The sequence below is a fragment of the Lycorma delicatula genome, chromosome 2 (genome assembly GCF_047948215.1).
Source record: "Lycorma delicatula isolate Av1 chromosome 2, ASM4794821v1, whole genome shotgun sequence".
Classification (NCBI taxonomy): domain Eukaryota; kingdom Metazoa; phylum Arthropoda; class Insecta; order Hemiptera; family Fulgoridae; genus Lycorma; species Lycorma delicatula.
The window spans coordinates 157,699,462-157,724,983 of record NC_134456.1 but is presented as its reverse complement, the minus strand read 5'-3'; the positions used below and the strand labels follow the sequence as shown (position 1 = coordinate 157,724,983).

At 33.6% G+C, this 25,522-nt stretch overlaps 1 protein-coding gene across 2 annotated transcripts in view; it reads left to right on the top strand.

The window, feature by feature from the left end:
- LOC142319343 (uncharacterized) overlaps positions 1–25,522 on the top strand; it is a 130,929-nt gene that overhangs the window by 26,446 nt on the left and 78,961 nt on the right. For both annotated transcript variants that reach the window (XM_075356540.1, XM_075356541.1), the window contains exons 4-5: positions 4,830–5,056; positions 23,141–23,593. In XM_075356540.1, coding sequence (XP_075212655.1) covers positions 4,830–5,056; positions 23,141–23,593 — 680 coding nt within the window. The remainder of the gene's footprint in view (positions 1–4,829; positions 5,057–23,140; positions 23,594–25,522) is intronic.

Sequence of the window (25,522 nt, the reverse complement as noted above, 5' to 3'; positions counted from 1 at the left end):
TACCTGTAATTTAAATGATATTCCACGATTTTTTGTACCTTTTTTTTCTTGTATATCTCTGTCGTTGAGTGTAACGAAAGTTTATTTTCTTTTTCGGTACAAGGTATTAAATGAAGAAAATTGAAGACATTGAAGATGTTAGTGAGTTCATAATTTTCATAGCTTTCAAGTTATGATTATTCTGTAATTAAAATAGTTTTTTTGTCTTCAGTCATTTGACTGGTTTGATGCAGCTCTCCAAGATTCCCTATATAGTGCTAGTCATTTCATTTTGGTATACCTTCTACATCCTACATCCCTAACAAATTGTTTTACATATTTTAAACGTTGCCTGCCTCCACAATTTTTTCCTTCTACTTGTCCCTCCAATAATAAAGCGACTATTCTAGGATGCCTTAATATGTGGCCTATAAGTCTGTCTCTTCTTTTAACTATATTTTTCTAAATGCTTCTTTCTTCATCAATTTGCCACAACACCTCTTCATTTGTCACTTTATCCACCCATCTGAATTTTAACATTCTCCTATAGCACCACATTTCAAAAGCTTCTAGTCTTTTCTTCTCAGGTACTCCGATTGTCCAAGTTTCACTTCCATATAAAGCTATGCTTCAAACATGTACCTTCAAAAATCTTTTCCTGATGTTTAAATTAATTTTTTATGTAAACAAATTATATTTCTGACTGAAGGCTCGTTTTGCCTGTGCTGTTCAGCATTTTATATCACTCTTGCTTCGTTTATCTTTAGTAATTCTACTTCCCGAATAGCAATTCTTCTATCTCCATAATCTTTTCTCTTCCTATTTTTACATTCAGTGGTCCATCTTTGTTATTTCTACTATATTACATTACTTTCGTTTTGTTCTTGTTTATTTTCATGTGGTAGTTCTTGTGTAGGACTTCATCCATGTCGTGTTGAATCCAAGCCCATCTCAATCTAATAATAAACAAAGAAAATCAGGTATTAAAACAAGAAAAACATAGTTAAAATAAATTAAAAAAATAAAAGCAAATTAAATTTAAATCAGGAATAAAACAAACTAATTGGTATTAGTAAGTAATTGATATTACTATAAAGAAAATTATAATAAACGCGTGTGATGTCTACAATGCAATTGTAGATTTGATCATTTTTAATTATTGTTCCAGGTTGCATTAATTCTATTCAAATTATTGTTCCTCTTTTCGATGTTTTGTGTTAATTTTTTTGATACTTTCCATTTTGAAATTGTTAAATACTCGAATTAGATATAGTGGGGAGAGTGAAAATAAAGTTATTTGGTAAATGGTAATAGGTTTAATTTAGTATAGACAAAAGCTGATGATTCCACAGATGTGGAAAATTTCAGTGTGTTGTCACAGAAAATAAAATTATATTAAGTAAACATTAAAAATTCCAAAATCATTTGCTGTGTGTAATAATATTTTCTTTATGTTTTTTCCCCATTTTATTTTCATAATCTAAATCTTGTTCTGGTAGAATATTGTAATTAGGCTTACGTATTTTTCTTTGAATTTATGTTTGTTGTTTTCATTATTTTTTTAATTCATATTCTTCATTGAAACTAAATGTATTTAGTTGATAGACTTATTTATTTTAGTAATTTGAAATTGCTTTACATAACAAAATTTGGTTTCTTTAAATTTAAATTTTTATTATTTAAGTTATTATTGGATTGAAACTTATTGTAGAAATACATATGTTACAAGAAAATTAAATTAAGTTACAATAAGAATTAAAAATTGTATATTATATATTTAGAAAATAAATCTTGCAATAACTATAAATTATAATTATTAGAATGCCAGAAAAAAGAGAAAACCCTCCCCCCAAATGTAATTGCATTCACAGCTGCTTTCCTTAAAAATTCACAAAATTTTTAATTTAAAGTATAACATTTCAGAAATAAAAGAAAACACGAAAACAAACAAAAAATTAGAAGCAAACAGCGAAAAATACTTAATTTTTAATGAAAAAATAATGAACAGTCAGTAATAATATCATATTTTCAGTCTTCTTAAAATTTCAGCAGAACATTTAGGATCTAGAGTAAAAGAAAAAAGATTACTGGCCTCAGGCAGTTCTTTCTCATGGTAAGAAACAGACAAAAACTTTTTTTTACCCCATACTTTTCTGAAGATGGAAGATTAATTTATTGTAACAATGTTCCTGGTGCAATGGAAGAATTGAACATAATGTATGATGTGTATGAATGGAGGCAGTTTATTGACTCGTCCGAAAAAAGCCTCAAAGCTGTTATTCTTCACAATGGCAACAAATAAGCTTCAGTGTCAGTAGGACACTCTGTGCATATTAAAGAATGCTACGAGAATTTAGAATCAGTTCTCATCAAACTGAAATATTGTGATTATGAATGGATAATATGTATTGACCTAAAAGTAATTTCTATACTTCTTGGGCAGCAGATTTCTATACTTCTTATGTGAATGGGACAGCTGAGATAAGAAAGAACATTGAACCAGGAAAGAATGGTCACATTTTTTTCTGAGCAAAAATATAGTATGGAAAAGTTTGCTTGATCCACAGAAAGTCCTCCTACCTCCACTTGACATCAAACTGGGTTTGATGAAACAATTTATAAAGACTCTATCTAAAGAATAAGAGTGTTTTAAATACATATGCCATAAGTTTCCACAACTGTCAGAAGCCAATGAGAAAGAAGGCGTTTTCACTGGTCTAGATATTCGTAAACTTTTTAAAGATGAAGTCTTTTAAACCAAAATGGAGGACATTGAAAAAGAAGCATGGAAAACTTTTAAAGAAGTTGTAAAGAAATTTCTTGGAAACAATAAGGACCTAAATTTTAAGTGTACATTGGAAAACATGGTAATCAAATTTCAATTAGCTTGAAGGTGCATTTTTTGCATTCTCATATTGATTACTTCCCCCCGAGAATCTTGGTGCTGTAAGTGAAGAACAGGGTAAAAGATTTCACTAAGATATTAAGGAAATGGAATGCAGATATCAGGGAAGGTGGAATGTGAACATGATAGCAGACTACTGTTAGTGCATTCACAGAGACAATCCGCAAGCTGACTACATCAGAAAATGTAGCCTGAGAAGCATTGAAAAGAAATGAAAAAGACAGTACATGTCTTCGTGGAGGTAAGAAAATGTAAAAAAATCCTTTCTTTAATTCCTATTTCTTTATAAATAAAGGTTTTCAACGAGGAATACATATACAATATGCCCATTTTCCATTTTCTTTTTTTAGTACTGTGAAAAATTCTTATGTGATAGAAAAAAAACGGTGGTCATATTTGATATCAGCACACAAAATAACATAAAAATCAGTTACCAGATTACAAACTTTCAAATTTCATAATTTTGTTGACTTGTGTTATTTTTTGCAAATTTAACTAAAGCCTTTATAAATTTGCTGCTCTGAAATCTGTATCTGCTTGCCTAACAGATATTGAACTTATCCAAGAATTAACTGTTCTCAATTTGATTAATTTTTTTGCTAACTTCGTAAAGTTGTTTAACAAACTAATTAGTCTGTAATTATCAGGTCTAACAGATCACTTGATTTGTAAATTGGTTTTATTCTAGCAATTTTGAAATGATACAGAAATTCTCCCTTTTTAAAAGATTTATTAACAATAAAAAAAAAAAGAGGGAAAGCAATAATTTGGGAAATTGTGTGATGTTAGTGAAACCATAAATTCTAGGTCTAGAGTTGTTTAAAGATTTTGCTTTCAACCTCCTTCAAGCTAATTTACTCAAGAAAAAATGAATTCTGTATCTCTGTCTATTGTTTATCTGTATTCCTTACCTTATTTTTTATCAACATGCAGTTTTCTCGTTTTTTTTGTTTCTTGCAAATTGATTTTTTTTAATACATGGAGATTTTTTCTTTTTCATAAATTTATTTAGTAAAACTATAAATATAAAATACATTTTTTTATAATTTACTAGAAGTGCACTAAAATTAATTTTTTTTTTTTAATTCTCTAAAAACTTATTAACTTTAACTTTATTCAATTTTTCTTTAACTCAAAAACACAGACTTCAAAAAAAACAAAATTTAAAGAGAATTATAGGACTATTATTATTTTTTTTAGTTTTTAGAATACTTTTAAAGTATCTCATTTTTTAATAAAAGGCATAAGAAATTCTTAATATTCTACATAAGCATAATATAATATGTGGAAATGTACACACGATATTTGAAAATTTTAGTTTGCATTCTTAATGATCATCCTTATTATTTTTATAAATAATTTTCTTATTTCTTTTAAGATTGGAATATTTAGTAAATAAATGCTACATTATTTCTCTTTTTTCCTTCCTGGCAATTACCTTGGGCAGTTGAAATCAAACTAATGTTTGATTTCATATAGAACTAATCAAAATAGTGATTACTGAACAATTTTAATCTGTCTCCTAATGATGGAACAATTTGCTATCATTATTTACTTTCTTTATCTCAGTCCTATTGTGCTATTATTATTATTATTATCTAAATGCTTGTATGTATATATATATATATATATATATGTAATTTTTTTAAATTAATAGTTGTATCAACGATTAAAGTCATTAGTGACTCATCAAGATCTGTGTGTATATACCAGTAAACATATAGTTTTAAACAGACTCAGGTCAACCATTCCTGAGTTAATTAAAGCCTAACCAAACCTTTATTAGGATTACCTTAGAACTCTTGACTTGAAAATCAGTTGATTTGCGATGACGAGTTTACCACTTATCTAAGTGCTAACAAACTAGACTATTTAAATGCCTTTTATTATTCATTGTAAATTTTAAAGTTATTTCTTTATAGTATTATATTAAAATTTTTTTCAGTTTTTGTCAGCGTGGACAGTATTGAATTTGGGAAGGTTTTTAAGGTTAAGTTTCTTGGTGATATTGCCAATGAAATTGAGACTGCTGACATTCACATCGGTGACCGGGTTGTTCTGATTAATCCTGTAATTACAGAAAATACTGATCTAATTCAGCATCCAGATGTGAATTCTCTTTCAGCAGTATTATTTGACAGCACTTCATCTTCAGTTTTATTTTGTTCTAAGGTATGAAACTAAAGAAAGTCTCTTACATATAAGATAATAAAAAAAGCACTGGTTTCCAAATATGGTTTAAAATTCATCCTTTATGACTGGTTGATTCCAATAGACTTAGAATATTTTTTTTTTAAAAGTAGCTTGTGCAAAATTTAGGATAATTTCAAATAATAGCAGTCACATTTAACAAACTACAAGGGCAAGTAAAAAATTATCTACACTTTTAGTTCTACAATTTATTTATACATAGTAGTGGTTCAGTGTACTTAATTTTTCTACATAGTCACCTTCCTTGTCGATGCACATGATCCAGTGGTTCACAAGCTTTGTATTCCTTCCAAGAAGAAGAATTTCAATTGGTTGCAAAGCCACCTTTGCACAGCTTCCTGTCCATCTAAGTCTGTGGAAAATTGACGGTCTCACAATGTATCCTTGAATAACCCAAACAAATGAAAGTCGGAATGAGCAAGATCTGGGCTTTAGGGAGAATGTTCCAGTATCTCAAAATTCAATTTGCTGTTGGTTTGAATGGTGTAGGCAGGCATTGTCATACAACAATAACAACACTGTCTTAGTACCCAATAATCACAGACTTTATGAAAACCAAGCTCATCATTGATGATTTAATGGGCAGAACCATCACTGATGTTCAAAGAAACTGTCTCATCAATGATAATTCACCTATTTGCCAAAACCATCTCTCGAGTTTGCTGAATCTTGCCCTTGGTGGAGGTTGAAGTGCATCTTGCTCCCTCTTCTTGTATCACACTCATCTGGCCACTTTTAAACTTCTCAATCCATGCAAAAACATTTTTATTTGATAAGGCACTGTTCATCCCCCATACTGTAATAAAAGCCTATGATCCAATTTCAGTACCTTTCACACCCCATGACCAGAGAAATTGGATTATTGCTGATTGTTCCTCCTTAGTGCTGCAATCTGCTATTGGTGCAGGAAAGTTTACACTGTAATAGCCAGAAGACAAATATCATGATTCACACACACACACCACTGCAATCGTATCAACTCTAAGCAGCACAAATGCATAGAAGGCAGTAAGACAACCTTGAGGGTGTGTTATAATAAAAGTGTAGACAATTTTTGACTTGTCCTTATAATGGATGCAGGAGATTATAAAAATGATAGCCATAGTCAGGGAACCAACTACAACAGGGTAAAAAAATATTATAAATAGTTTAATTATTACTGATTATAATACTGATACAACTAGAATGACAACAATGTCATCCACTTCAATAGATCATGTTTTGTTTAATGGTGTTTCTAGTTTTATCAGTGCAAAAAAAAATTGTAGAATATCATATATCTAATCACATTATGGAGCAAAAAGTAGATTTAGTTAAAGAGCAGGTAAGCAAGTAGAAGATATGTAATTAACTACCAGTGACATTAAAAATAGCTAAATTACAAGGTTTACATAATACTAATCTAATAATTCATTGCATGATATTCCTCCAAATGGCCAGTTGCTCTGAATGACAGCAATTCAATTTAAATAAGTTTAATTATTAATCAAAGTTATGGGCTTGCATCTTCTTCAATATGCTTTTTTTACACTTTTGAATTTTTAGCACTTTCCTAAGTGATAAATCGCAAAGACTTGAATTTATTTAATATTACACTTATGTTAATGACAGTGAAGAATTCAATGCCCACTAGCAAGGACCACATAAAAGTTATATTTAGCATCACCATTTATAAATTCATTGACCAGTATCCACAGCAAAAACAGAAAGATTGAGTAATGAATTATTGGTTAAAAAGTGATAAATCCACCTTACCAGCAGTTAAAATAGACACTCTCTGGATCTTTCGTTCTTAAACCATTGTCAGGAGAATAAACTATTATAAAATAAAGTCAAAACATTGAAATGAATATGTTTATTTTAATTGTTAACTGTTGACAAGCGCACAGTCATTGCTGACTCACAGTCATTGTTGACAAGCACAGGTCTGTTTATTCATTTGACTGTGTAACTTTATAATATTGTATTCTCCTTACAATGGTTTAAGAACCGAAAGATCTAGACAGTGTCAAAGTTACTGGTTTATTACAAAAAAGTTCCAGTGTTTGTAAAAAATACTGACTACATATTTTCTTAAGTGATGCCATTTAAACAAAGAAAGAAAGAAGAAAGCTTTGCTTGCAAATATAATGTGCTAAAAGAGAAGTTAAGAGTTTTCATCTTATTGTTTACAGCTATGCCAACCATCAAATAATTTGATTAATAAATAAGATATGGTTACAGTTGCTATCTGTAAGAGACATAGATTGCTCATGATGGGCTTTTTTAATGGTATTAGCAGTTTTCAACCACAGCACAGTCCTAGCCAAAAGGGTGAATAGTCCACTATGATGACTGCAACTTTTCATTTGTCACCCACTACATCAGAGTATATCCTTCTTACACTTAACGCATAAATGAATAAAGTAATTGGCCTATGTTTTTAATACACCTTTCTTACTCATTAAGTTTAGGAATTTATACTACAGTTTGGTTTATTACAGCGTATGAATTAATTTATTACTACTGTTTGACCCTTTTTATTCATTTATATTTTATTAAAGATAAAAAGAAGATTTTAAACAAGATTTTTTTTTATAATGATGGATAACTCCAATTAATTTACATTTTAAAATAATTACTTTAAATAATTTATATCTTTACGTGTTGGACAATGTTTTGTACAGAAGCCTGTGTGGATAATTAAGAGATCTATTTATTTATTGTTTTTCATTACTACTGAAGTAATAACAGCTTTACTGTGGCACTTTTTTAAGTAATTTGTTTAACTAGTATTAATTTTTTTTTTAAATGTTTAAAGTATTAATTAAAAATTAGCTAACCAGCATTACTTAACGTCAAATGTAAATCAGAGTTTAACAAAAAAAATAATTTAATGGATTTTTTATTTTAATTTAGGAAACAGCAACAATTGTTGGTTATAGTATGCTTATTATTTTACTGTACAAGATTGGATAAAAAAATATGTGGAATTTTAGTTATTCTCAAAATATCTTGTTTTGGGAATCAGTTGCAAAAACTGCAAACAATTTTTTTTAATTACATTTTTGGCAAAGATTGCATAAAAGGCTTTTTAATTTGCTTGGTATAAAGACAAATAATTATGTTATTTCTTATTCATTTTATTTATCAAAACTGATAAATAAAATCCTTTATAATTTGCTACAACAGATGTAATTGAGAATATTACTGTTAAAAGGAATTCACTCTGGAATACCCAGACGCCATTCTTATCTCAATTCATTGTTTTATAAGGAGTATCATTGACCTTTCTGATCATTAACTACAAAATATCATCAGCATGTGCTATCGTACTGCCACTTTAAAGGACAGCTATTCCTAGTATTGTTAAATATAACTGACTTATGGGAGTATATGGCCTTGATAAATGGTATCTTGTACTTGTTTAAGTATTAACAAAACCAACAGGTTGTAAGTAACTTTCAACATCATTATATTTTCCTCTTTCTTTTTATTAATTTGTAAACAAAACTGAATTTCATGGATATGTAAGATAGTTGAGATATTCTTACAAAATAGGGTGATTGTTATTATTGATAATCCATGGATATGAATCTGAATTTAGCCCCATGTATGATACTTTTTTTCTGTTTAACCTCCAGAACAACCATAAGGTTTTACTTCAGAGGATAAATGAGGATGATATGTATGAATGTAAATGAAGTGTAGTCTGATACTTAAATTATATAAAAATATAAATTTATTGCTTTACTTTTAGTTATATTTGTAACAATATGATTCTAATGGAGCATGTCATAGCATTTGATAATGATAAATAATCATAAAATGGGTAAAATTTTCATTGAGTTTAAGACAAGAACTATTTTACTTGCTGTTTCACAGTCTCACTTTTTAACTTATTTATAGCATTAAAAAACAAACTGTAAATTATACAGCCAGATTTCTTCCAGAAGGTCCTGCGTTTGAATCCTGGTCAATTTTGACATTTTTCATATGATTTAAAATCTTCACACTATAGTCCCTTGTACAATTCCAAAATTATGTTGTGGATTAATTATCTAATCATTAGATTAATCATCTAATTTAAATACCAAAACATTTTATGAAAATATGGGGGAAGTTTCTTTTATGTTCTATCAATAATCTGTAAACCTTTTTTCAGTCTTTGTTATGTATAAATGAAAAAAGTAAATTATTACATTATTTATATTTTATATGCAATAGGTTTACATTACTCTCTATTATTGATAATATTCATGTATGAACTGATTAGGCTGTAACTAAAAGTTTGATAGCCAGACATCCAACAATTTAGCACTAGTAACCTTCATCACAACCCAATTGTATGAGTTTTATTCATTGGCATTCACCTTTGTCACCTTTACGCAGTGGCATTCAGAAGTACTTACTAGTTTTGCCGTTTGTATTTCTTAAATGAATGTAAGACTACCTTACTGAAAGCTTGGTGATTTTGGCCAAATGTTATGAAAGAAAGTTGTTTAGACGATAAATATGAGGTCTGTAATAAAGTAATAAGACTAGTTTTTTTTTTTTGCCAGCCAAAGAGGCAACACTGTAAAGTTACTAGTAAATATATGGTTCAATGAACAGCTGATTTATATTAGGTATTAATATTTTTAGTCTATTGTTGACATGTGAGATGTAAACAAACTTTTCATGAAACAAGTTTTTGTTGTGCATTACGAAGATGAGTAATACTAATTACGAGCAATACTGTGCAATCAAGCTTTGTGTTAAACCTGGTGAGAATACTATTGAAACCTTTTCAACATTGAAAAGGGAGTATGGAGATGACTGTCTGATACGAGCCCAAGTTTTTAGGTGGTTTAAAGCATTTTCAGATGGCTGGAAATCAGTTGCAGATGATCCATGCTCTGGAAGACCGTTAACATCAAAAAGTGACGACAATGTTGAGGGAATCAGAGACTTGATATGGTACGACCAGTAATTATCTGTCAGAATGATTGCAGAACAATGGAATTTGAACCTTACCACAGTCCATCAAATTTTGACAGATGAATTAGACATGAAAAAGGTTTATGCAAAATTGGTCCCAAAAAACCTCACTGTTGAACAGAAAAACAACAGGGTGAAAGTGTGCTACAATCTTCTAAGGTGAATTTTAACTGATCCTGATACTCTAAAAATGTTATTACTGGTAATGAATCTTGGATATTTGAGTAGGACCCAGAAACAAAATGTCAGAACAAGAAGTGGCACACTTCAAACTTACCACGTCCCAAAAAAGCAAAATTAGCGAATAAAAAACCAAAACCATGGTAATTTGTTTCTTCAATAATAATGGCATTGTCTATAAGGAGTTTTTGCCTACAGGACAGACTGTAGATCAATATGTTTACCGAAAAATTCCTGAAAGACTGTGGAAAAGAGTTGCCCGTGTCATCAAAGAAAACTGAATGCTGCATCATGAAACTGCACCTTATCACACTGCACTCTCAATTAATGAGTTTTTGGCAAAGAAAAACATTCCTGTAGTTCCTCAACCACCTTATTCACCTGACTTGAGTCCCTGCGACTTTTTCCTGTTACCAACTTTAAAAAAACACCTCAAAGGTGTTTTTTTTTAAATGTTTTATTTTAAAAGAATATTTTCTTTTAAAATGTTTTAACTGTTCCAAAATGGAACAGTAGAAAACATTTTTAAAAAATGTAACCAACCATCTGAAGGATATTCTGGTTTCTGAGTTCCAACATTGCTATGAAAAGTGGGAAAACCATTTGAAGCATTGAATGGCTTCCCAAGGGAACTATTTTGAAGGTGATAAGAGTCCATGTATAATTGGATTGTAAATAGAATGTTTTTCTGAACCAGTCTCATTACTTTATTTACAGTCCTTGTATGTAGATAGATCTTAGTCAACTACTCTAAACATCTAAATTCAAAACATTCTATTCCCTCGAAAGAATCACTAATCAGACTCTCAAAAATAAAATTATTGACTGAATTTAAGTTGACAGAATGATCTTACCATAGAAGAGTGTACTGAGTTTTCATTTAAAGCATGTTAGACCTGTAGGTAACAAAAGAAGCAGGGAATGTGAAGGGGAAAAGTACTAAAACTAACATCAGTTGGCGTCAGGCTGTTGATACTTTAAGTTTGTAAAATTTGCTGAAAACATTCAGAAACAGTTGTAACAAATTTTTATCTTTCTTCTTAATGACTATTTTAAAAAAAGAGCTGAATTTAGAAAGTAGTGAACATTGAAACACTATTTAAAAGCACTTGAAGCAGTATGTACTTGTATAATCTCCTCAATTTGTTCTATTGAATATTTATCTACAATTGACAACAGTGGTAAAATTGTTATGAAGGCCAAAATATATTAAAATTAAGTATATTGTGAATAATTAGCCATGACTATTTTTCTCATCTTAACTTTATTATATGGTACAGATTATTGGATTCCAAAGCTTTAAAACTAGCATTTCCAAAATTCTGACTGACCTTGCCAGATTATTGAACTTTTATTGCATGTAGTTGCATGGTTATCTAGCTTAGGTTTTTGTTATTAATCAGTATTTATGAAGAATAAGAATTATTTTATATAAAATTTAGTACAGATTAGATTTTAATAACTACAATTACAATTGTAACCATAGAATTATAATCATGACTATAATTATGATCAACGTCATTGCCAACCATCATTTACCAGAACTTTAAAATTTCACCACAGTCATTATTTTGGAGGATTAGGATCTGAGGGACTTAACTTCCTTGAAGCTTTAACATTTTAAGTTACTAATAATTTAATTATCATAATTTACATTTTCATTAAAAATGAAATAATTAGAACTAATTGGTTAATTTTTTTTAATTTACGTTTTAAATATTTACTCTCATTAAAAAAAAATTTTAATTTTTCATTTAGTAAGAAATTTTATTGTTTCTATGTATCAGTCAGTTCATTCAGAAAGGCATGTCATGATGCAATTTCATTATTATCCATATTTTTAAAAATTATGAAAAATGAATTTTTTTATTTCTTGAAAACCATAACACATGGACTAACTTTCAGCAAGTTTAGAACAAAAAAATGTCTATTGACAGTAATTTCCCAGTTTTTCAAAAATATTTTAAATAGCTTAGAAAAAATGAAGGCCTATGCTTAAAGATGTAGAAAATGAAGTGCACTTGGTCTCTTGCTTTTCTTATTTTTTATTAATGGTTCTTCAAAATCTTCAACAGTTCATTGTTACCCTCCTTGCAGATAACACAACTGTTTCCAAACTGAAAATAATTATCTAAAAGGACTTGGAAATTCTACATTAATATATCAAAAGTTATTCGCTGAGTGGATTGTAACCATTTAACTGTAAATGTGAATAAAATTGTTTCATTGTTCTTCTTAGGTAGGTGTAATATTTTTAATCATATGGATAGAATTTCTTTTGGTATTACCAAAGGTATTACCATTGGAATAGTATTATTTCTTTTTCTCATAATATTACAAAATTTCTGGTGTTTTATTAGATGACAAATTCTCTTGGGATGATCAAATTGGTTTCATATGCAACAAAATTAAATCAAACTGTTTTACTTTTTTTTAAACACCCCCAAGGCAACCAGTCCTCGCCGTTAAGCAAAACACAGCCACCTCGGAGTGTCATGGCAGCAGTCTCTGTCCCCCTAGCTACCCGCCTTCTGGAGCTATCCCACCGGGGTTTCCCCAGCTTCACTAGGACACACCGATATTCCTCTTCCGGATAGCTGCTATGCCCTTCTGCTAAGGAGCTACCCATCCTATCCCTAATCTAACGGTTCCAGATGTACGTTTCACACATCCTTCACTTCACAACCCACTCATACCTTGAGGGTTCTTTATGCCATCATAGGGGAGTCCCGACCCCTCTACTTTTGAATGTGGTCAGACCCGAACACCCTAGGCAAAAAGACTACCTCCCTGACTGACCCTGCACGTCACCATGCTTTGATTCTATTTTTTTTAAATTATAACATTCCATCACACATACATGAGTGCACCTCACCCAACTTCAAACAAAGTAATAAAAAAAATAATAAATAAATAAATGAATAAATAAAAATTCCCTTGATTGCAGCGTCATCATGCCACGCATTAGGCCGCTGCCATTAAAGTAGTTCCCACTGCGATCTGGCCCATTACACTGCGCTGCAGAGTGCCCATAAAATCATTATTGAATATTTATTACCTTGTGCATATTCCCATCTGAATTATAGTATAATCTGTTGGGTTTTCATCAGAAAGTTAGAAGAGTTTCCACAAAAATGGGCTATCAGATTATTGTTTGGTGCCCATAAATTGTCCTATATTCGACCAATGTTTAGAAAATTAAACCAATTAACTTATCCATGCATTTATATTTATCAATGTTCAGCAATTTTGAGTAAAAAGAATAGGCACTTATTCTTAAAAAATAATTTTCATATGTATCAATCTAGACAATTGACCTTTTTTCTTTTTCTGTTTAGCCTCCGGAACCACTGTATAGTATTACTTCAGAGGATGATTGTATGAATGTAAATGAAGTGTAGTCTTGTACAATCTCAGATCGACCATTCCTGAGAAGTGTGGTTAATTGAAACCCAACCACCAAAGAACACTGATATCCACAATCTAGTATTCAATTCCATATAAAAGTAACTACCTTTACTAGGATTTGAACCTTAGAACTCTCGACTTTGAAATCAGCTGATTTGCGATGACTATTTAACCAGTAGATCAGCCCGGTGTGCAAGACAACAGACCTTTTTTTAACATTTGCTCCCTTGCATTGAATCAACAATTAAGCTTAGCTCAATGTGGGGGAGTGTCCAACTCAAATGGCCCTTCCTGCCTACCGGCAGTACATCCAGCATGACAGGTCAGGCTGCCAGTTTGGATCTTTTGTTTTATATCTGTCCACGCTAACAGGGATTGCCATTTCTGACAACCCCTGCTGGTTCAGTTTTTTTCTTTAGCTTTACCTTCAGGTCTTTTTACACAGTCTTCTCAGTTAGTTGTTTAGTCCTTTATAATTCTGTCTTGATCATCTCATTTCACGTCTCACATTTTGGTCTATTTGGTAGGCTGAATTCATATATCACCGTCTTCTTTGGTCTTCTACAATCTTAGTATGGCCAAAAGGGGTCTGGAGTCCCCTGTGCCTCATTTTCACTGCTCATCCATGCAAGCAAGGACGAATAGCAGCTTCGCAAGAGAGCTATTCATTACCACCTTGCCACTATATGCTTCGTTTTTAGTGTTTTTGTTATACAGGCTGCTATCATATCATAATTCCGCCTTCCTTCAATCGTGAGTTGGATTATATTCTCAGAATCTGTAGAACCCACCATCCTTTCACATTGTTGCTTTTCAGCTCCCATCTGGTACATACAAAGATGACGTGTTAAATCTTCACAATGACAAACATCTTTCTCAACTCTCCTTTTGCTGAGCAAGTATGTTTTAAATACTCCATGGCCAGTCAGGAACTGGGTAAGCCAAAAATTAAGCTCCCCAATTTCCCTCCCAACCCATGTACCAATCTCTCTTTATGACATGTTCATAAAGTCGATGTTTAGATGACCACACTTGTTACGTTTGACAGCAAAATACTTAGGCTTTAAACAAGTTTATCGGCCTTTTTACAGGTTTCCATTACATAATATGTAAAGGTTCATCTTCTGCTTATACATATACTGAAATACTTAGTTTCCAATACCAATTTGACTGGATGTCCTCTTGCTCATGTATCCACTGGTCTTATGTGTTGTCTGCCCGTCATTAGTATCATTCTGGTTTTTTCGCCGGAAAGTTGTAGCCCTTTATCCATCTTCCAATTATCAATCATTTTAATAACAGCATTTATAGCTGCAGCCACATCTTCCTCTGTTTTTGTTCTCACCACCAACGCAAGATCATCTGCAAAGGTGATGGGCATAACACCTCAGGATAATCTAGTTTCAATATTCCATCATAAACTAACACCCATAAAAGGGGGCCCAGAGCAGAGTCCTGGGACACCCCACATGTAACTCAGTGTTTTATTTCAACACCACTTTGACAACAGACTAAATATCTATCCGTAGATATGTTTGTATTATCCTACGTAAATAGTCAGCTACACCTCGTTCTCTAAGTGCCTCAAAAATCGACTCCCATTGCAGGAGCCGAAGTCATTTTTAACATCTAATAGAATTAATTACTGCAGGAATTTTTCTGGTCCTCCATGTGCCAGAAGGAGCCTCTTCTACTATCCAGAACTCTGTTACTGCATCACACGCAAAATGTCCTGGTTTAAAACTGTATTGCTTGTAATCAAAGCCTCCCAAATCCTCAATATTGACACAAATTCTGGCTTCAGGCATGCATTTAAATAACTTGTAGAAGTTATTTGTAAGACTGATAGGTCTATATGACTTAATCTCACCTACATTACCAGGTTTCTGGATTAATACTAACTTAACTTCTTTCCAAGTTTTCGGTATCAGTTTATTCGTTAGTATGTAATTCGTAACTCTCAGGAGCAATATGTAACATAATTTTCACTATCTCGACGGGAATCATGTCAGGCCCAGGGCTTTTATATGGCCTAATTTTCTTCCCGGCTTCAAACACATCACTGGGATAAAATAGCTCAATTATTTCTGCTATGATTTCCTCTCACCTAGGATTCTCCCAGACTGGAAAGGGTTCTTCCAGATGTTCCTGAATCTGATCTGCTATAAACACTGGGAGTCTTTTCCCCAACCGTCCTGATGCAATTTTGTAACTCTTTTCCCAAGGGTCATCATCAATATTTTTGCGTAAATTTTTTCAGGATCTATCTTTGGCCTTCTTAATGGCCCACTTGTATTCTTCCCTGACCCTGTTATATTCATTTTTAGCTTGAATCCTTTTATTCAGATTTGTTCTTTTATTTGCCTGCTGGTACATTCTCGTTAATGACCAAACCCTTTGCACGTTGTTGTTGCAAATCATTATTCCACCAATAAACGTGAGCTCTTGTTGGTTTCTGTACTGATACCCCAGACATTTCACATTCGTCTATTACTGTTTCACTCAATTCAGTCAGCGTGTTTATATCAAGCAGCTTGGATAATATATTTTGAGCAAAACCCATACATCCGGATCGTGTTGTCATCATTACAGTTTAGCATAAACTGCACATATTAATCAACATTTCAAAAACATGTTGAGATGATCAGAGAGTGTCTCAGCACCTAATATTCTCCAGTTTATGCTTCTCTTTGCATGCTCTGCTTTGACAAAGGTCAAGACTATGGCCGATCTAGATTCTCCTCTTTCAAACGTTGCTCCATTCCCGTTAATGCAGGTCAATAGTAGGGCATTAATACTTTCACTCAAACATTGCCCCCCACCCCTTATGCTGCTAATTTCTCCAGAAAAGTTGGGGACTTTAATGCAGAGTCCCCGACAGTTAGCATGTCTGTTCCTCTGTGATGAAAAAACGTATCTTCTAGGTTGTTGAAAAAAAGAAACAAAAGTCTCTATATCAGTATTAGGAGAGTGATAGCATGAAATACCACCAGTCCGCGCCCAGATCAGCCCAAACAAAACCTTTGCCAGACCACTACTCAATATAGGAACTCCTGAAACTGGAAATCCGATAGCCGCCACCAAACTGTTATCAACTAGCCATTGCGACCCTACTGTTGAGGTGAAGTGTAAGGTTTAGTCATTACTATAACATCAACGCCCTTTTTTATGGTCGTTTCCCACAGCAGGTTAGTAGCACGTCTGTTATGAACTGCATTTATTTGCAAAAATTTCATGTTGAGGACACACATTTATCAGTTCTGTGGCCCTCCTTACCACAAATCGCACATCTCATTGGCTGATTACATTGGCTCTCTTATGTTGAAGCAATGTTGCCTTCTGTCCGTTCCCCTGTAGTTTGCAGAGAAATGGCCCACTGCCCAGCATCGAAAGCATTTAAACTCTGGCTCACGGATGACTGCCCGGCAGTGGACCCATCCGATCTTCACTCTTGCATCTGTTGGTCATTGTGCTGCACACTGTGTGGTAATAATCATAGCATGCATTGTCTCCCTAAAAGCAGTTCAAAAAGAATTCTCCTATTATTTTTGCAACTGCTTCTTTAACTTCATCCTCTGTTGTATCAATGCCTATATCGTTGATGGGTACAAATATACACCTTGTATTTTTCATTTTTAAATCAACTTGTTCTGCATTTTTATTTTGTAATGCAAGTTTCAAATCTGCTTTTTGGGCACCTCTTACGTGAATGCAAAGTTCGTTTTGTGCCCTTTTTCTTAGGTACAAAACCTCGCCTACTTCATCTTATGATACTTTCCTCTTAACAGTTTTAAGGAGATCTGCATAATGTTTTCCTATTGCCTGTACTGTAACTGTACCGCTTTCTTGAACTGCAGGAATGGACTTTAAAACTCCTGGTTGCCTTTCATCAGTACTTCTAGCTCTCGTCTGTGAAATGAGAACACGAACTGGTTCCTCTCTGTCTCTGTGGATATATGCCAACAAATTCTTGATCAGTGGTCCCGTTCTGCCACCAGGCAACACAAATACTGGAGACGGCAACTCCATACAGATTTTTCTTATTTACACCAGTATATCAGCTAATGTCTTCTCTTCTCCCTCCATAGATGCGTAGAAAGCCATAAATCTACTTTCCTAAAAGTAGATCCATCTTTACCCATAATTGTTGATTCCTCCCTCACAATATTACCGGGCTCGACTTCCGTATGTCGTGAGGATGCTCTCATTCGTCCCTGTTTACCAGCAAGATCAACATAATAAGCAACATCTTTCTCATCTGCTGGTAATTCATTAATCTCCATTACATTCTTAGTGGCCACAGCAGGCCATCTCCTAAACGCTACCCTCAGCTGTTTTTCATCAGTCATCTGAGTTTGTAATGTATCCATCAAATCTCGATTTCCAGTTTCGTTTGTCTGTGTCGCCTGAGTTATAACTAATAAAGGCAGCAACATTTCAGTAAGTCCCTTAAATCCTGCATAGAGCTTAGCTAGGCTCCATCTCTTGTTTTATTATGTGCCCAGGCAACACAGCACCCAAATTCTGTTTTAAATGCAATAAACATAACTTCAATTTACTTGTCAGATCGACTAGTATTTCTGGTGATCCCTGTTCTTCAGAAGACAGAGAGATCTTATTCTCTTTAAAGATTTTGAATCAGGTTTAACCCCTCTGGGTTGAGAATGGATTCGCTGTTCCTTTGGTTCAACAGATTCCTTTAAACAGGGACGCAAAGTCCCAGGCTCCTTCGACTCCATTCCTCTCGAAGGTTTTTTCTTATCCATTGCACGAGAGCAACAGGAATAATATAAAAAATAATAAAAAATAAAATATAATAATTAACAAAACAAATATAAAAAAAAGAAATAATTATCAATAGAAAAGAATTCTATTGTTACCTCAAATATTATATTATAAGTAGCTTTTATGCACAAACTACTTGCTCAGTTATCGCTTGAGCTTATAACACACCAGTAAATTAAATTAATCAGTCTTTTGCAAATAAAAATAAAATTTTTATCTTACCAGATAAGATAACAATATGAGTAAATATTGTTTACTACCAGAAATTAAAAACAATGTTATCAGTAGATAACAATGTTATTTGTCCACTAGCAATAATAATTGTTTATAAATAAAATTATTATTAATCACTTATTGATAACAAAATAATTGCTTTGCTATTAAAGGTAGGTTTTAAAATCCAAATATTATTTTTATTCAAGCTTCATAATTTTTACTATAAAACAAAATACCAAAAAATCACTACACAAATTTTCCACCTATATGGTACCTTTTTTTTTTCTCGAAAAAACACCCTAAAAAACAAACAGCTAACACCGTAAAACGCAGGCCAATCGCCGGAGTACAAACGACTAGCGTCTTCCTTGACCGAAAACTAACTCATCACTAGACAACAGATCTTTTTTTTTCACCCTTACCCCTAGGACCGGCACCCTGCTCCGGTAGCATTACTCAGTCCTAGGGGTGCTATAGCCTCAAACCTCCCGGGTGATCTTGCTGGGCCAGCTATGTCGTTTTGGGGTACCGCCCGGTCAGCCGGAACTGGGTCATCAATTCATTGCCTTGCCTCTAAGTGGCAGGCTCCCTAGGCCCACTCACCCAGGACATCAGTCTTTTCCATCCATCTTATGGACCACAGGAGTCCCTGTTCATTCATTCACTCATTGAAGTGGGACGCCAGAGCATCACCACCCCTCCTGATTGGGGCTGCCTGATCATCACTAATCTACCCCAAATCACTATCATCCTCCTTCTCCGTGAATTTACGACACATTATTCTGCTCAACATTGTCCTTATTACGTCTCAATTCCGAGGGCTAAATAACATAACGCCCACGCAATTATCCGGCATCAATCATCCAATGAGCCGTTCCACCTCCAACATAGCATAATTCCACCTCACACACCTAAATATTTTATGCTCCACAGAATCTACCTTTTTACAATAAATGCACTGGTCAGAAGCATGCCTACGCATCCAGTGCAGATACTCATTATAACTGCCATGGCTGGTAAGAAACTGTGTGAGCTCAAAGCTCAGCTCACCATATTTCCTACCGACCCACAACTCCACCTGAGGGATCAACCTTTTAGTCCAGCTGTCCGACCTGACACTATCCCACCTCTGCTGCCACTTGTTCAGCAAATCCTTGCGGGCAGGACCCTTGGCATTCCCTGCGGCTCTCTCCATGACCTGCTCTGCCAACAACTGTATCGGAGGAACAGACGCCACCACCAAAATCGCCTCTCTAGCCACAATCCAATAAGCACTAGCCACACCTATAGCTAGTCTATGCTGCAGATGATTCAAATTTTGCACCGCCATACTCTGCCTCAAAACTCTAAACCATACGGGAACAGCATATAACACCACAGACCATGCCAGCGAAACAAGCACTCTCCTTTTAGATGTACGCGGCCAACCCACCCAATTCGTAAGCAGAAGGACTGCAGCCACTGTTCGCTCGTCCTTGACAAGCACCTCCTCTAGGTACGGCCTAAAAGAGTGCCATCTGTCAAGTAAAACACCTGAATACTTGGCTTGACTAACCGGCTTGATAAGCACCCCTCTCACTGTAAACCAAACTTCCATCTACTAGCCATAACTACGACCTTGGTTTTCTCTGTAGCCAAAGAGAGACCCCTTGCGGCCAACCATCCATTGACAAGTCCAATTGCCACATCACCTTTCTCAACAACCTCCTCCTTCGTCTTAGCGGCCACCACTAATGACAGATCATCAGCAAAGCCGGTGACTGACACCCTCTCCAGATACTCCAAATTTAGCAACTCACTATACATTACATTCCATAATAGGGGGCTGATCACTGACCCGTGCGGTACTCCACACGTGACTGGTACAGTCACTCTACCAGCACCTTCTCCAGCTACCAACATCCTGTTGGTGAAATAATCTTGCACCACTCTTAACAAGTACGGCCTCACTCCTCTCCTCTCAAGGGCCACCATTACACACGAAAATGGCAGTGAATTGAATGCATTTTACACATCCAACATCACCATTGCCGGAATCTTTTACATGCACCACGTTCCACCAGCTCCATTAACCGTGCGATTGCACTAGCAGTGGAGACTCCTTTCCTAAAGCCGAACTAATTCCGACTGAGGCCTCCACTCCGCACCACTTCTTCTGCAAGGCATGCTACCAAAAGTCTTTCAAATAACTTGCCAACACAACTCAACATGCAAAGAGGATGGTAACCAGCCAGATCCGCCTCGTCTCTTCCACCTTTATGGAGCAGGACAAGTCTGGCCTCCTTCTAGACAACAGACCTGGTTTTATATTACTTAACTTACCTCAGCTTACAACAAGAAGCTGACCTTCATGGTGCGAGTAAAAGTGTCTCAGCTTTTCATCCAGAGGTCCCAGGTTCAAATCCTAGTCAGCCATGGAATTTTCACATGCTACAAAATTGCCATTTCATCTCATCCTCTGAAGCAATACCTAATGGTGGTCCCGGAGGCTAAAAAAAAAACTTGTTTACAACAAGCATTGTTATGCTTCCGTTTCCATTTTTAATAAGATTTACTAGACCACTTGTAATAATAATAATAATATAATTATTAAAATAATAATATCTCCCCATCAAGCTATTTAAAGTATAATTAAAACTATTATTATTATTATTTTTTTTAATGAAACAGTGTTACTTTGCCAATTAATATTGAAATAATATTAATTAAAAAAACCTTAAATTTTTTTCATCTCCATTCAGCTTGTATATAAGTATGCCCCCAAAGAGTTTTCATTAAAGCTTTCAGAATTTATTTTTATTTATTTTGCAGATATTTTATATATTTAATACCCATGTATTTACTTTAATGTTACTTAGTGTGTGTATATAAGTAATATGGACTTAACAACATCTGTTTTTATTTTATACTTCTTTATTTTGTGATATTACTCTATCATGGTTTTCAATTTAAATGCTGAGGCAGTTTTTTTTCATCTCTGGAATAGTACATCACCCATTCTTGACATGATCTTCATAATGTATTATTACGTACTGATCCAAGATTTATTTATTATTTATTTGCAAATAAAGTGATTAAGGACTAATTTACAGCAGCATAGCTCTAAACAAATTCATAGATGTCTTGGTCTAAGCTTGTTAAAATCAAATATTATAGATCAGTGAGAAAGATTCAGAGGAAATGTGTGATACATTACAAATACTAGGAAACACAAACTTTATATTTTTGTTCTTTATCTTTGTACAGTTTTATTGGGTATTGTAAATATGTGTAAATATATTGTTACCACATATTTGCTTAATTTAATATCGGCAGACTAATACTATAGAGCAACTCAATGCGCACAGTATACGGATGCGCTGATACAAACATCACTACCACTGCACAGATGACTGCGCAGTTCTCCCACCGTAGTGGCGCTGCGGCCCCACCACTCAGGCTTCAATAAAAGAGCCTGGATTTTGAATTCATCGAATTCAAAAGAGAGTGAATTTTCAATTCATCGTTGACTACCACCTGAAGAAGACCAAGAAGAAGAAGAAGAAGAAGAAGTAGTCAAAAGAAGTTCCCTGGTTGGTTAAACGTGGGACCTCCTGGCAGATGCCAGCTTCCTCGCCAGAGCAGCAGGCCTGGCCGGCTTGCCAAGGGAGCCGCTGGATTCAGACGCTACCTTCCTGCTCCAGCTCCAGCTTGCCAGACTTCAATCGCCCTGGCTGGCAGACTCAGAAGCAGGAGCTGGCCCAGCATGGGATTGCTCAGGGAGAACTGCCTTGGCTGTGCCAGTGAAGGATGACTGACGCTGCGGGGCTCTGGGGGCCACCACTGCCATGCTGTAGTGTGAACCCAACTACAGCTGAAGGAAAGCCCGATCTGACTTCAATGGATGAGGTGCAACTCCCCAACTTCACCGGAGACCAGCTTTTGGACCCAATATCTCTTCTCAGAGCTAACGCAAAGAACTGTCATTTTCAGGGCCACCACAAGGTTATGAATTACGTGCCGTCGAAGCCATTAAAAGAAACAGCTTTAAAAACAAACTGTTTGAACTGAATTAACAAATGGAAAATAGACTGGTTATTGTCTACCTGCAATGCAAGTAGAATAGTCAGAAACGTTTTGGATAGAAAAAAGGAGGCCCAGATCATCTGGATAGGTGATTGGAAAATGACCTTTAGGTGACGGGAGTTGTGAAATGGTTAAAGAAGGGGATGAATAGAAAGAAATAACTGAACATAGTTGGTGGGTGCAGACTGGAGCATCATCCAACACTTGCTATCTATAGCAAGAAGATGTAATTATTGTTCGTAATTGAACCAATTAATTGCTACATGATAGTACATTTTAATACATCAGAATCACACATATGAAACAGAGAGGGGTCATTGATAGATTGTAATTTTCATTATTTCTTTTTTTCTCATTATTAATAATAGAATTTTATATGTTATATAAATTAATCATTTTTGTTAAATAAAAACAATGATATTTAAATTTCAGATTAGTTCCTCAATGCCCAATAAATTATTAGACTGTTTCCGATGTTCAACACCAGTAAGTGATAAAAAATCGGAATGTGAAGTCAGTGAATCAGAGAGCATTGAAAATAAGGGAAATACAATAAATAATAAATTACTGTTTAACAGACTCGACGGAAAGATAAATATCTTACAAGAACACACAAAGCAGAACAGCCCTAAGAGAATGATACAAAAAACAAACCATTCACCTCTTAAACTAAATACCAAACAGCATAATTATATTGTAAAAAACAGTTTGAATTTTGAAGAAACTTCTAATAATTCTTTTATAAAATCTGATAACTTGGGCAAAAATAATAAAGAGAGTGAATTCAACAAACATGATTATGTGAAAGTAAAAGATTTAAATGATAAACATTTAAATAAGAAGGTCAATATGTTTGTCATTGTGCTTGATGTTACACAAAAAGAGGTAAGGTGAAAATGAAATAGAACTTTCAGTTTGAGTTTTAATTGCATGTTGATAATTATACATTTTTTTAAATACAGTTTCTCTAAATCATATTATGATACTCTTAAATTTTTTAACAATTATCTAAATTTTAATTTTTACCTTTATGGATATCATGTTCCCATCTAACACTGCAAGGACGCTTGCAACATGCTACCATGCACTGTTATCACTGCTGCAGATTTGTATACAATGTGTCAAAGTGGACATTATTGTTATTGTTTTATAGCTTGCTGTACTTGTTTTATCCTTAAATAATACTAGTCTTGATTTTACATTAATAACTAGCCGGTTAGGGCTTGCTTCATTTGCCTCATATGAGTGCTGCTATCTGTTGCAGTTTTTATAAGAGTAGGTGGTGTATTTAATAGAAATTAAATATTATTTAATAGTGCATAGGGATAGTATGACTCTTAAAAAGATTAATTTCAGTAAAATAATATATATACATATGTTGTATTGTATTATATATATATATATATATATATATATATTGTATTTTTATAATCAAAAACCAACTTGAATTACGAAGTATAGAATTACAAAGTAAATGAAATTCACAACCTTATTTTTATTTTTATTTTTTATTTTTTTATTCCAAAAGCACTTTTGCATGATCCTGCATCATCAGTTGTATATAATATATTTATATAAAATTACATATAAAACATAATTTTTTTTTTTTTAAATTAAAACTATTAAAATTACAATCATGTATACAGAAAATATATGAAGTCAATGGTTTCTAATTATGCCTGTCATTTAACTGATGAAAATCATGTTTTTAATGGTAATTTCAAGTATTTCATTTTGAGAGTAAAGGTTTCCCCTCAAATTGAACCTTTCAGAGTTAAATTAATAAATTTAAATTATTTCTAATTTAATTTTAAATAATTAGTTGGACTTAAATAGTTCACCATTCTTAAACTAATAAATGTGAGATGGGCTACGAATCATATTGTGAGTACCACCCTCTTTTTCTGAATTGTCCAATAGTATTTATTCTTAAATTTATATATTAATTATAGAAGCATGCATTCCCTATTGTTACTCTGTGTATTTTATCCCTTTTGGTTTTGCATATTTATCTTTTTCTTTGTAGCATATTTTTAAGCTTTTTTATTTTGACATAACATCAGAGGAAGGTACTCTTTACTGAAACAGCTGTCATTTTCTAAATAAATTTTGCAAAAATAAAAAAAAAACACTTGTTTTAATTTTCTTTTTGTTTTGACATTATAGTGAACACAGTGATCATTATCATTTGAGAACATCATCATCACTTGCTGTGCGGCAATTGGAGGAACTGTTACACATCTTCAAAAGCAGTGCACGTTAACATTCTGAGCAAACAAATGCATATGAAATATGTTGCGTGCCATTGGGTTGTGCCATTGCTCTTAACACCTGACCAAATAGGGAATCACATATTCATCTGCAAAGAATTTTTGGCTCGTCACAAGAAGGAAGGAATACACTTTTTATATGATGTAGTAACCATTGATGAATCTTGGATGTTCCATTATGACCCTGAAATGAAACAACAAAGCTTCCAATGGAATTCAACGTCTTCATCAACTCTGAAAAAAGTGAAAGCTGATCACAGCACGGGTTAAATCATGATGATCGTGTTTTTTTTTTTATCATGACTGATTCATTTACTAACATCAGGTACTTACAGGGACAACTATAAATGCTCTCTGACACAAAAATGTGCTGAAGATAATGCTGACTCAATTCAGAAAAAAACACTCTGATATAGAAGAGCTTCTGTTGCATCACGATTATGCGCATACCCATGTCACTCAGGTCATCTACAAACTTTGAATAGAAAAAAATTAAAACGGTTCCTCACCATTCATTCAGCCCAAAACTAGCTCCATGCAACTT